This window comes from Equus przewalskii, chromosome 28 (assembly GCF_037783145.1).
Source record: "Equus przewalskii isolate Varuska chromosome 28, EquPr2, whole genome shotgun sequence".
Classification (NCBI taxonomy): Eukaryota; Metazoa; Chordata; class Mammalia; order Perissodactyla; family Equidae; genus Equus; species Equus przewalskii.
The window spans coordinates 5588253-5600215 of record NC_091858.1 but is presented as its reverse complement, the minus strand read 5'-3'; the positions used below and the strand labels follow the sequence as shown (position 1 = coordinate 5600215).

General features: G+C 32.3%; 1 protein-coding gene across 4 annotated transcripts in view; it reads left to right on the top strand.

Moving 5' to 3' along the window:
• Positions 1-8122: 8122 nt before the first annotated feature.
• The window catches only part of LOC103541927 (disintegrin and metalloproteinase domain-containing protein 2), a 134001-nt gene continuing 130160 nt past the window's right edge, over positions 8123-11963 (top strand). The window contains exons 1-2 of one of the 4 annotated variants that reach the window (XM_070599078.1): positions 8123-8401; positions 8979-9055. In XM_070599078.1, the coding sequence (XP_070455179.1) occupies positions 8347-8401; positions 8979-9055 (132 nt within the window). In that variant the 5' untranslated portion in view covers positions 8123-8346. The remainder of the gene's footprint in view (positions 8402-8978; positions 9056-11963) is intronic. The other 3 variants (XM_070599079.1, XR_011534412.1, XR_011534411.1) reach the window with 3 other exon arrangements.

Sequence of the window (11963 nt, the reverse complement as noted above, 5' to 3'; positions counted from 1 at the left end):
TGCATATTTATAAGTCAAATCTTTTAATTGTGTTGTTCAGGGCTTCTGTGTTTACTGAGTTTTCCCCCTCTTGTCCTATCAGTTACTAAGACAGTTATGTTAATATCTTGAACTATTATTGTGGAGTTCTTAAATTCTTGATTTAATTGTGTCAATTTTGTTTTCCATATTTTTATGACGCGTCCAAAGCAAACATTGCTATGTCTTCCTCATATATTGAGAATTTTGTCTGTGTGAAATACACCTTTGGAACTAGTGATATTTTCCAAAGTGTCATGGCATTTAGTATAGGAAATTATACTTCTACTATTTGATGATCTTGAGTATTTGCAAACAGAATGTCATAAATAAAGATTTTTCTTATTTGTGTATTTTATAGGAATATATTTCATATATCTAACACTTGCATAATGCAATGTCTTTTGTATGACAAGGAACACATTTTGTCTAGAATGTATTTAATTTTTAATTCATCCAAAAGAAATTTGTAATTAATTTTACATTTCTTCTTTTATTAGCATTTCTAAGCAGTATATCAATTTCAATAACTGTTACAATTGCGAGTGAACAAGCTACACAGATTTCTAAGACTTGGTAGGGATTCCTTATTGTCAGTTTGTGAAATTTGGCAGCTTTTGTGGAGGTATTAAGCATTTTATAATGACTCAAAGAACATTGTTTTCATTAAGCTCCCAAAATAAGTCCATATCTCTTAAGAATTTACCAGTTTCAAAGGAAAACTGCTTCCCTTTCTGTTTTCCTTTACATTATTTCATCTTATGCTTTCTCAAAATTTTTGAATCATACATTCTACATAATTTTTACTTTACATCATTGTGATTTCTGTCTTTTTCTCCTGTAGATATATTTGAGCATTTTGATCATTGTTTTATGATTTTTTTATTTGCTCTTCTTTATTTACTAAGCTTGCAATGTGAGGTGCTATGATTTCCTCCATATCATAAAAAATTTCTAGCACAAGAAATCGCTTTATAATTGGCAGAAATCTGTGAAGTTATTTTAGTACTTCTTGATGATTTCATTTGTTTCTACTTCAGGCTGTCTTTAAAATATATAACAAGTGAGGGGCTGGCCCCATGGCTGAGTGGTTGAAGTGCTGTGCAATCTACTTTGGCAGCCTGGGTTTGTGAGTTGGGATCCCAGGCATGGACTACTCCACTCATCAGCCATGGTGTGGAGGCATCTCACACACAAAGTAGATGAAGATTGGCATGGATGTTAGCTCAGGGAAAATCTTCCTCATCGTATATATATATATATATATGTATGTATATATAACAAGTGAGAATCTATTTTGAATGCCCAAGCATGATTTTTCTTTTTTTTATTATAAATGTTATAATTTTTAGATTAGTATGATTTAAATCAGTTGACAAGTCCTATGGCTTTTCTGCCTGGTATCATCAAGATATATTCACTATACAAAAAAATTGCTATTGCTCACATTTTTAAAAGAATCATAAAAAAATTCGTTTTTCAGTATGATTATATGGAATCAGAAATGATGGCTTTAACACAGAAAATTATCCAGATTATTGGCCTTATTAACACTGTAAGTTTTAAATTTTTAAAATTTTTAATTTTTTGAAAATTGTTGAAAATAATTTGTATCCTATCATGACAAATTAATGACTTAATGGCCTTCAATTGATTTAATATCCAAAATAATTAACTGAACTTTTTCTTTTTTTTTATACTGTTTTGATATAATAATTTATGTTAGCTGAATAAATATACCATAAATCTTATTTTTGTATGTTTACTCAGTTCAAATTGACTGTGATACTGTCCTCCTTGGAACTGTGGTCAGAAAAAAACCAAATTTCAGCCAATGGGGATGCTGATGATTTATTACAAAGATTTTTGGCATGGAAACAGGACTATCTTATCCTACGGCCTCATGACATAGCATTCTTACTTATGTAAGCACAATGTTCTACATTAATAAAGAGATATACATGAAGGATTCCACTAATTTGATAATTCAATGTATTTACTATGTTCATCAACTTTCTATAGGCCTCTTTGAAAATGTTAAGTAAAACACAGCTACTCCCATGGAGTTGATAGTATAGTTGGAAATATGATAAATATGAAAAACAACATGAGTCAGTTATATAAAAATATATTTTGGAGTCTAATTTATGTGAAAAGATCCGCCTTTCATGAACTTTTGTGATATCAACTGTACTACAGAATACATATAAGCCTTAGATTATATGATGTAAAAATTGACACTATTCAGTTAAAATTACCCATATTATGTTAAGATAGTTCATGTCTCCTGTTTGACTAAGAGGGATTGGATTTTTTTGCTAACATTTAATTTTAAAAAATGCTTATCTTTAGAACAGGCAAGATTTCTTCTTTCACAAATTAAAAATCCCTTTTGTTTTAACTTTTATTGACCAAAACAATGAATGCAGAAGAAAGGAAACCAGGGAGAATTTGAGATAATAAAATTATATCAAGTCTAGGAGTTAGATGAGGAAAGAAAATTGGTATCAAAGTGAATTATAGTTTTCAATGATTTGAGCATTTAGTCTATTAGATATTATCTAGGTCAAAATTTGTATGTTTGAAAAATCATTTTAAACTTTATGGAAGGGAGATTTAATTTAAAAATAAGCTAGTAATTCTTCTGATAATTATACTAATTAAAATGGCAATCCTATAATGATGTAGTTACAGGAAACATTCTAAATATGTGGGAGCAATGTTTCCTGGCACAATATGAAATAAAAGCTATTATGCAGATATTGCTATAGTATGTAATTTTTATCCTTTTTTACATCATTATTTTTCTAAACTTTATATTTTATAAGTATTAAGTAGTTATGTAGTGTATAATAACTTGATCTTTTTCTCTATATGTATATTTATTATTATTTTGTTGGGACAAAATTATTTTAATCTTAGGAAGTTTATTTAATTATAAATTTCAAACATAAATCAATAATATGAATAAACATTAATATACTCATTCACCAACTAGGTATAATGGATCCTAACATTGGCATCAGATTTTCTAAGATCATAAAACATTAGAGCAAAGTTAAAACCTCCTGTGTGTGTTAGTTTTTAACAAAAAAATTTAAAAAGTAAAAAATAAAACATTTTAAAAATAGAGAAAAGCTTATAGAATAAGGATATAAAGAAAGAAAGTACTTTTGTACAACTACACAATGTTTGTGTTTTAAGCTAAGAATTATTACAAAAGTCAAAAAGTTAAAAAAATAAAATTTTATAAAGTAAAAAAGTTGCAGTAAGATATTAGTTTATTATTGAAGAAAATTTTTTTTTATAAATTTACTGTAGCCTAAATTTCCAGTGTTTGTGAAGTCTACAGTGGGGCACAGTAATGCCCTGGGCCTTCACATTCACTCCCCACTCACTCACTGACTCACCCAGAGCAACTTCCAGTCCTGCAGGCTCCATTCATGGAAAGTGCCCTATACAGGTGTACCATTTTTTTATCTTTTATGTAGTTTTACTATATCTTTTCTATGTTTAAATACTTACCATTGTGTTACAATTGCGTGAAGTATTCAGTATAGCCATATGCTGTACAGGTTTGCAGCCTGGGAGCAATAGGCTGTACCGTGTAGCCTGGGTGTGTAGTAGGGTACATCATCTAGGTCTTTGTAAGTACACTCTATGATGTTCACACAATGTCAAAATTGCCTAACAATGCATTTCTCAGAATGTATCCCCGTTGTCAAGCAACACATTACTGTATATAAAATGTCCAGAATAAACAAATCTATAAAGACAGAAAGTAGGTTAGTGGCTGCCTATTGCTTGCAGTGTTGGGAGTGGAATGGGGAGTGACTGTTAATGGGTTTGGGGTTTCTTTTTGGGGTGATGGAAATGTTCTATACTTTGATTTTGGTGATGGTTGTACCACTTTGTGAACATCATAAAAACCACTGAATTTTGCACTTTGGTGATTTCATGGCTCTGTTTATTACAGGTACCCAAATATCCAGTGAATGACTCTGTCTATTTTTGGTACTACATACCAGTTGCTGAGGTGGAACAGTGAATAGCATGGTAGACACCATCAGGATTCAGCTTAGCCATACTAAGATGTGCTGGGGCCAGGCCAGCTGTTTCTTAATATGCCATTTAAACTCCACAAGTACAGCTGGTTAGTTGTGGAGTCCAAGCTGACTCATCCAATAATGGGGATATCAGGCCAAGAATCACAAGGCCTCCTCATATGTCAAATCAGTTTCATTAAGTCCGATAGGAAGTAGATAACTTCTTTTCAAAAGTAGTGTATGAGGCAGCCATGTCTGGCAGGCAATGAGTCCAAAACTCCAAGGAGTACCTCCATGTTCAGGCTGCCTCTCGTTTGCACTGTTTCCCATTGGCAAGGCATCAGTCACAGATACTTGTAGTTCAAAGGGGTGACTAGGGTTGTAGGATCAGAAAGTAACTAGAAAAAAAAATATATATATCCTGTGAAGCTCCTTGGGGGAAAGTGGAACGCAGATTCAGGCAATATATTGTTACTCTTGCTTCTAAATCTGAAGCCCCGCCCCCCAAAATTATATGTATGTAAAATATATATAAAATATAAATAAATATATAGTAAAGAATATGCTCAAGTCATCTTCCTAGCTCTGGTTAGTACTCCCTTTGGTAAACCTTGTATAGATTTTCTCGCTTGGCTGTTGGCAATGGCCTAGCTGTTTGGTCTGCTAGTTGGAAAATTACAAAATGGCTGATTAAACATACTCCTCTTTGGGACCATGACCAGTGAAATGAATCACAAATGCTTTTTGAACTGTCTTAGTTATGACTGTAAGACTGAAATAATCTGCTTAATGAGCCTGCACCAACCAGATGGCCATCATCGTTTGCTCAAACCATCATAGTAACAGATATGGTAACACATCCACCAAAATAGACCGAGTACAAATTGAAGAACTCTATTTCCCTAATGCAGAAGCTGCCACTGCAATTATTCAAACTGAAACATGGAGAGAAAAATCATGAAAAAAAGAGAATTTCAGAGACTGTGGAAAAATATAAAATCATCTAACCTACATACAATCAGACTCATAGAATGAGAAAAGAGAGAAAATTGGATAGAGATAATGTTTGAAGAAATAATGGCTAAGAATTTTCTAAAATAGAAGGATATAAAGGACACAACAAACTACTCAAATACTGAGAATGATCAATATAAAGAAAATACACATCTGGGCACATCATAATCAAACTGCTGATAACCAAAGATAAAGAGAAAATCATTAAAACAATCAGAGAAAAAATATTCTGGGGAACAACACTAAGAATGATGTTAGACTTAATGGAAGCCAGAAACCACTTTTCATTTGAAGCAAATGGAAGGCAAAAATCACTGGAATAAATTTTTTAAACACTCTAAAATTAAATAAAATATAAAATAATTGTCAGTATAGAATATTACATCCAGCAGAAATACACTTCAAAATTTAAGGCAAAATTTAAAAACACCATTTTCATAAAACCAAAAATCAGAAAGAATTTGCCTGTATAAACATAGAAAACATTTAAAAATTTATATTGAAATTATTTAAGTAAATCAAGTACTAAAATAATGTTTTGAGAAACAGATATACAATAACCTTAAATGCACATTATTAAGGGAAAGAAGCCTATCTAAAGAGGCTGCCTACTTATGATTTCAACCACATGACATTCTGGAACAGGCAAAACTATGGAGACTGAAAAAAATCAGTGGTTACCAGAAGCTCAAAGGGAGGGAAAGAGGGATGACTAGGTGGGGCACAGAGGGATGACTAGGTGAGGCACAGGGTAAGGAGCCTATTTTGTATGATACAATAACGGTGGATACCTGTCCTTATACATTTGTCAAAACCCGTAGAATGTACACCACTAAGAGGGAACCATAATGTAAACTATACAGTTGGTTGATAATAATGTGTCAATGTAGGCTTATCAATTGTAATAAATGTACCACATTGATGCAGAATGAGATGGTGGGGAAGGCTCTGTGTGTGTGTGTGTGTGTGTGTGTGTGTGTAGGGTGTATGTAGGAACTCGCTGTATTTTCCACTCAATTTTCCCTTGAAACTAGAACATTTAATATATTCAATAAGATAATAGATTTTTATATAACTCTTTAGAGTTATATCAATATTTGATTCTTGTGTTTTGAAAATAAAAAACTTTCTTTCTTTCTTAGCTAGAAAAAGAACAAATTATATCCAAAGTAGAAAAAAATCAATGAAATAGAAAACATATAATGGAAAAAATAAAGAAATCCGAAACTTAGTTCTTTTAAAACTAATAAAAATAATAAACTCCAAGGATGATTGATATTGACATGAATAAAGAGAAAAATCACAAAATTATCAATATTGAGAATGAGAAAAGGGATATCTCTACAGACTATACAGAGCTCAAAAAGATGATAAAGAAGGGAAAGGTATTATGAACAACTTTGGCCAATTCATCTAACTCAGAAGAAATGGAAAAATTCCACCACAAACAGAACTTTCTCTAGCATAAGGAGAAATTGAATATTTGAATATTTAAAAAAAAATTAAATTCATTAGTAAAAAAATTCTCTCACAAAGAAAATTCTAAGTCCAAATCCAAATCACTCCATTTGTAAATTCTAAGACACATTAAAGGAAGAAATATTCATAACATTATACTAACTCTTTCATAGAATAAAGGAGGGGACAACATTTTCCTTTTTTTAAAAATGAGAACAGCATGTCTCTGATACAAAAATTGACAAGTTAATTGCAATAAAAGAAAATTACAAATATTTCTTATGAATATGGATGCAAAAATCCCAAACAAAATGCTGGCGAATTGATCCTGCAAAATAGAAAAGGGATAATACATCCTGACAAAACAGAGTTTATTTCTGGAATGCAACTTTGTTTCAACACCAGAAAATCAATAATTTTAATTCACAAAATTCACAGAAAATGGAGAAAACTACATGATCATCTCAATTTAAACAGAAAAAGGCTTTTGATAAAATTTGACATCCATGATAAGATACATATCATGAAAATCCCAGCAAATTAGGGAAAAATAAATTTCTGACTATGAATGTGTACCTACAAAAACCCATTGAACTCAAGCCCCAGTATAGAAGATAACTGTAACCATTATATCCAACAAAGGAATCACATCTAGAATACATTAATAGCTTCTACATATAATACGAAAGAGACAGGGCCACTCAATTGGAAAATGGACAAAAGTCTCAAAAAGGCATTTACAAAGATGCTATATAAATGGCCAATAAACTATAAAATTGTGCTAAAGTTCATTAACAACCACGAAAATGCAAATTAAAACCAAAGTGCAGAATATCTATAGGTCCACCAAAATGACTATAAAAATGAAATAAATTTGTTTTTAAAAACTCAGAAACAAAAGACGAGTGTAGGCATTGATGTGAAGTGGAATTCTCATACATTTCTGGTGAGAATACAAATTAGTGCAACAATCTTGGGAAACTCTTTGGAAGTATCTACTAAAGCATATCCTGTGATCCAACAACTTTCCTCTAGAAATATACCCGATGGAAATCACTACATATTTTACCAAATAGCATGCACAACAAATAAAATAGCTAAGTATGGTTTTTAATAGCCACAACTATAAAAGAACCAAATGTTAAGCAAGAGTAAAATGGAAAAACAAATGTTGTTACATTCAATGTGTAATATACACCAACGGGGAAAAACTAAAGTTATTGTTACAATAGGAATGAATCTCCTAATTATCATATTAAAAGAACTGAAACATAAAAGTACATGGTGATTGGTTTCATTTATATAAAGTTCAAAAACAGGCAAAATTAATCTATGGTGTTAGCAGTAATGATTGTCAGGGGGCCCACTGGAGGCTTTGGTGGTTCTATATTTTATTTCGTGATCTGGTTCTAGGTGTTAATTACACTGATTTGTTCACTTGAATATTAAGCTGTGCATCTATGGTTTGTAGAATATATCCACATACACATACAAACATCAACGTTCACTTAAGAAGTGTAGGTGAATCTCCCTGTTCATTAGCTGGTTCTTAAACCCTGCCTTTGGGAAGGGATTCTGCTGTTTTCTAGCCTCAGAGCAGCATCAAACCGAGTATAAGCCTCCTCCTGCAGCGATTGACGGTCCAAGAGGGCCCACGTGCCAACAGCACCCACCCTCTCGACCCACCTCTGTTCTCACAGTCGTCTGCCTCTGGCAGCGTGAGCGGCCAGGAGGGATCTCCTCGCGCTCTCAACTGCCTTCTAGCCAAGCCAACTGCCATTATTCAGGCTGGCATCCAGGACGTCCAGCCATGTTGTGCCTTCTCCTTCTGCTCCTCGGGCTCATCGGACTCCAGACAGACAATAGTAAATACAAAAACCCCTTCTCTGACCTTTCGGGAATATCAACTCTTTTCCCCGTTTCACTCTGAAAGGCTGCATATCTCAGGGAAAGCGCTCTCTTGTTGGGGCTCCAGCTCTGTAAGCAGGAGCCCGCTCCCACGTTGCCATCTTCCCCAACCAAAACCCACGCTGGATGCGAGACGGCTTTCCTACTTGATTTGGGACCATAGGAAAGATAGGAGATGCCACGGCTCGAGTGGATGCCTCAAGATTAAAGTTTCATGTACTGCTCTGCCTTTTTGACCTCTGGACTGTGTAGCTGAAAGATCCAAAGGCCCCGAGTTTATTTGTACTGAGGGTGCTTGGGCCTCTTGCCTCAGGCTTGCCACAACCTGCCAACAGGGCAATATTCCCAAAGCAGTATACCTATTTCTTTTTAAAAGTCCTGTAATTCTAGACAGAGGTGGGGATTGAGGGTATTTGAAAAAAATAGTAAAAGTAGGAGGTGGCGTCTAGAATACTATGGATTTAAACGAGGGAATAATGAAGGAAGCTATAAGGGGATGGGCATTGCTCTAATAAAACGTTTTGTGCCTTGCAGATTCTGCAAGACTGAATGTGCAAATTACAGTTCCGGAGAAAATACAGTCAATATCAAGTGGAGGAATTGAATCCAATGTAATTGAGCACTAACATTTTTACGGTCTAAAAATTGTGTGAATATTTTGTTCCTAAGAAGTAAACCTGACATTTTTCATCCATGCACACTTGCTGCATGTTATTCTGCACCCAATTCTTCTTAAGTGGAAAAGCCGTTTTGAAAATGAACCAAGATTAACGTTTCATAGAATATGGTGCAGTGATGCTTATTATCAAGCCCTAAGTCCTGTCTTATAAATCTGTTTCCCTGTTTAATAAGTGCCCTTGAATAGTCATTGACCTGATCCACCTAAAGATTCTCTGACCTGCCGGGCGGTATTTGGAGGATTTTTTGTTGTTGTTAAGTAAGCCCATATCTTCCTTATATGGGATGACAATCATTTGATTTAATGAAGTGTGATATGAATGATTTTTGCACCTTGATCGCAAATATGTTAATCATTAAGGGTGTACTTTTCATGCTGTTGTAGTTCATCTTGCTTCAGGGTATTAGTTTTTCTCTCTTTTTTTGAGTTAATTAGAAAGTTCCATATCTTTTTTACTAATTCCTAGCACCATTTCTAAAGAAGTGAAATGTGTGTGTGTGTGTGTTTGGTGAGGAAGATTGGCCCTGAGCTAACATCTGTTGCTAATCTTCCTCTTTTTTTTTTTCTCCCCAAAGACCCATAGAGTACATAGTTGTATAAACTAGTTGTAGGTCATTCTAGTTCTTCTCTGTGTCTTTTGAAACACCACAACTTAATTTTCTTTTTGATTGGGGAGTAAATGTTTTGGTAATTTGAATGCAAATATTTCCTTAGTAACTTCCTACTTGTCACCCTAATACAGATATTACAAGCTTAAAAATTTCAATATGTTTTAAAAGAAATGCATATTTATGAAAACTCCAAATTTAACCACTTAAATAGAAAAAAAAGTGAGGCATTTAATGGTATTTTAAGAAACTTTTGTTTTATTTAATGAAAAAAATATATGAAATTGCTTGGTCATATTGTAAAATATATGCAGAGTCTATTTAAAGGGAAATATCTTCAACCAGGCATCACTAGATTCTATGGTGGCAATTCCCATAAGAGAAATTGAAAAAAAAATCGTCTGTCCTAAACTGTCAAATTCATAAGGGAAAAAATTTGACTGTTTTGTTAATATCTCTATCCCCAGTGCCTAGAAAATTGCTGGATACACGCTAAGGAATTAAAAGTATTTTTTGAACCAATAAGGCTATTGTACTTACTGATTCAACAAATTGTACAAATATAATATGAGAGTGTATGTTTATAATTATTATAATTAATAAATAAAGAATATAGATCATAAGAGGAGACTATGGAACTTAAAAAGACTAGCAGATTTTTAAAAAAATAACAATGGAACTTCTAGATGTGAAAAATATAATCTGAAAGTAAAAAAAAATCGATAATTGACAGTAGACCAAAGACAGCTGAAGAGAATAAATAGATGCAACACATACATGTCTAGGGGAAAAGGAGGAGAGAATTAGAGGCCTAAGTATAGAGTCATTGGAATTCCTGAAAGAGAGAGAAAAAACAAACTGGAGAAGAGGTTGTGTTAAACATATATTAACTGAAAAAAAAAATAAGAATCCTCAGATCAGGTATCACAACACAGAATAAATAAAAATCAAGTAAAACCTTGACACAGTAAAAGCAGAATACCAAAGCAAAGATATATCTTAAAGGCAGCTGTGAATAAAAGATCATCTACATGGAAATAATAAATAGACTAATAGCAGACCTCTCAAAATCAACAATAGGAATGAGAAAATATTTAAATAAAAGCTTCAATTTTCTGAGTTTCAATAAATTTTCATATAGAATAATTTACTCAAAGGAAATATCCTTCAAAAATTAGGGTAGATTAATTTTTAGATCACAAAAGAAGAAAATAAGGTACTTCAGTAGGTAGAAATTGAAATCGGGACAAAGAATAATATAAAAGCAGGAGCTAGTGAAAAAGTGAATAGCAATAACTTAAAACAAAACAAATGAATACTCTATTGTAATTATAACAAATGAGAGAATAAAAAGTGTGTATAAGTCTCAATCTAGTAGGGTCAAAATAAAATTTAAATAAAACTATTAAAAAAATTTAATTGCTTAAATTTATCAGAAATTACATATATTTCAGATTGAATTTAAAAATATTTAACTGTGAAAGAAACACCTAAATCACAAGGAAATGGAAAGGTCTAACACAAAAATGAGAAAAATTATACAAAGCAAATAGTAACCAACAATTAGCTGCGTAGCCATATTTTTATCAGGGAAAATTAGTCTTAAAGGCAACACAGTATAAAAAACTATTAATAGGGATGAAAAAGTGGACATGATAATATAGAGAGCAGAAATTTAAGAAATGAATAATATAATGAATAAATGTGCCAATAAATTTGAAAACCTTGAGGAGATAAACAATTTCCTAGAAAAAAAAAACTCATGGGAAATAGGGAAATATGAAAAGATTTTTAAAAATTTCAATCTGTATTTAAAAGTCTCTTTCTCCTCAAAGATACAAAAACAACAATTAAAACTAAGAAAAACACAAACTAAATTATTTTACAGATGAATACAACCAAACATTCAAGGAAGCCATAATTATAATCCCATAAAAAACTCTTTCAGGGAAAAGAAAATGTGATAACATTGCCCAACACACATTATAGGAACAATATAACCTTGGTACCAAGAATAAGCAAGGACAATATAAGAATGAAAATTTGGGACCAAATTCACTCGTTAATATATTTGGCAAACATAATGAATATAATATTAGCAAATCTAATATAATAAAGTATTAAAGAATGCCCAAGGACAAAATGCAATTTACACCTAAATTGTTAAGATGATTGAATCTTGCAATATCAATGAATTGCTTTTTAAAATTATGAGGAAATGAATATACACAT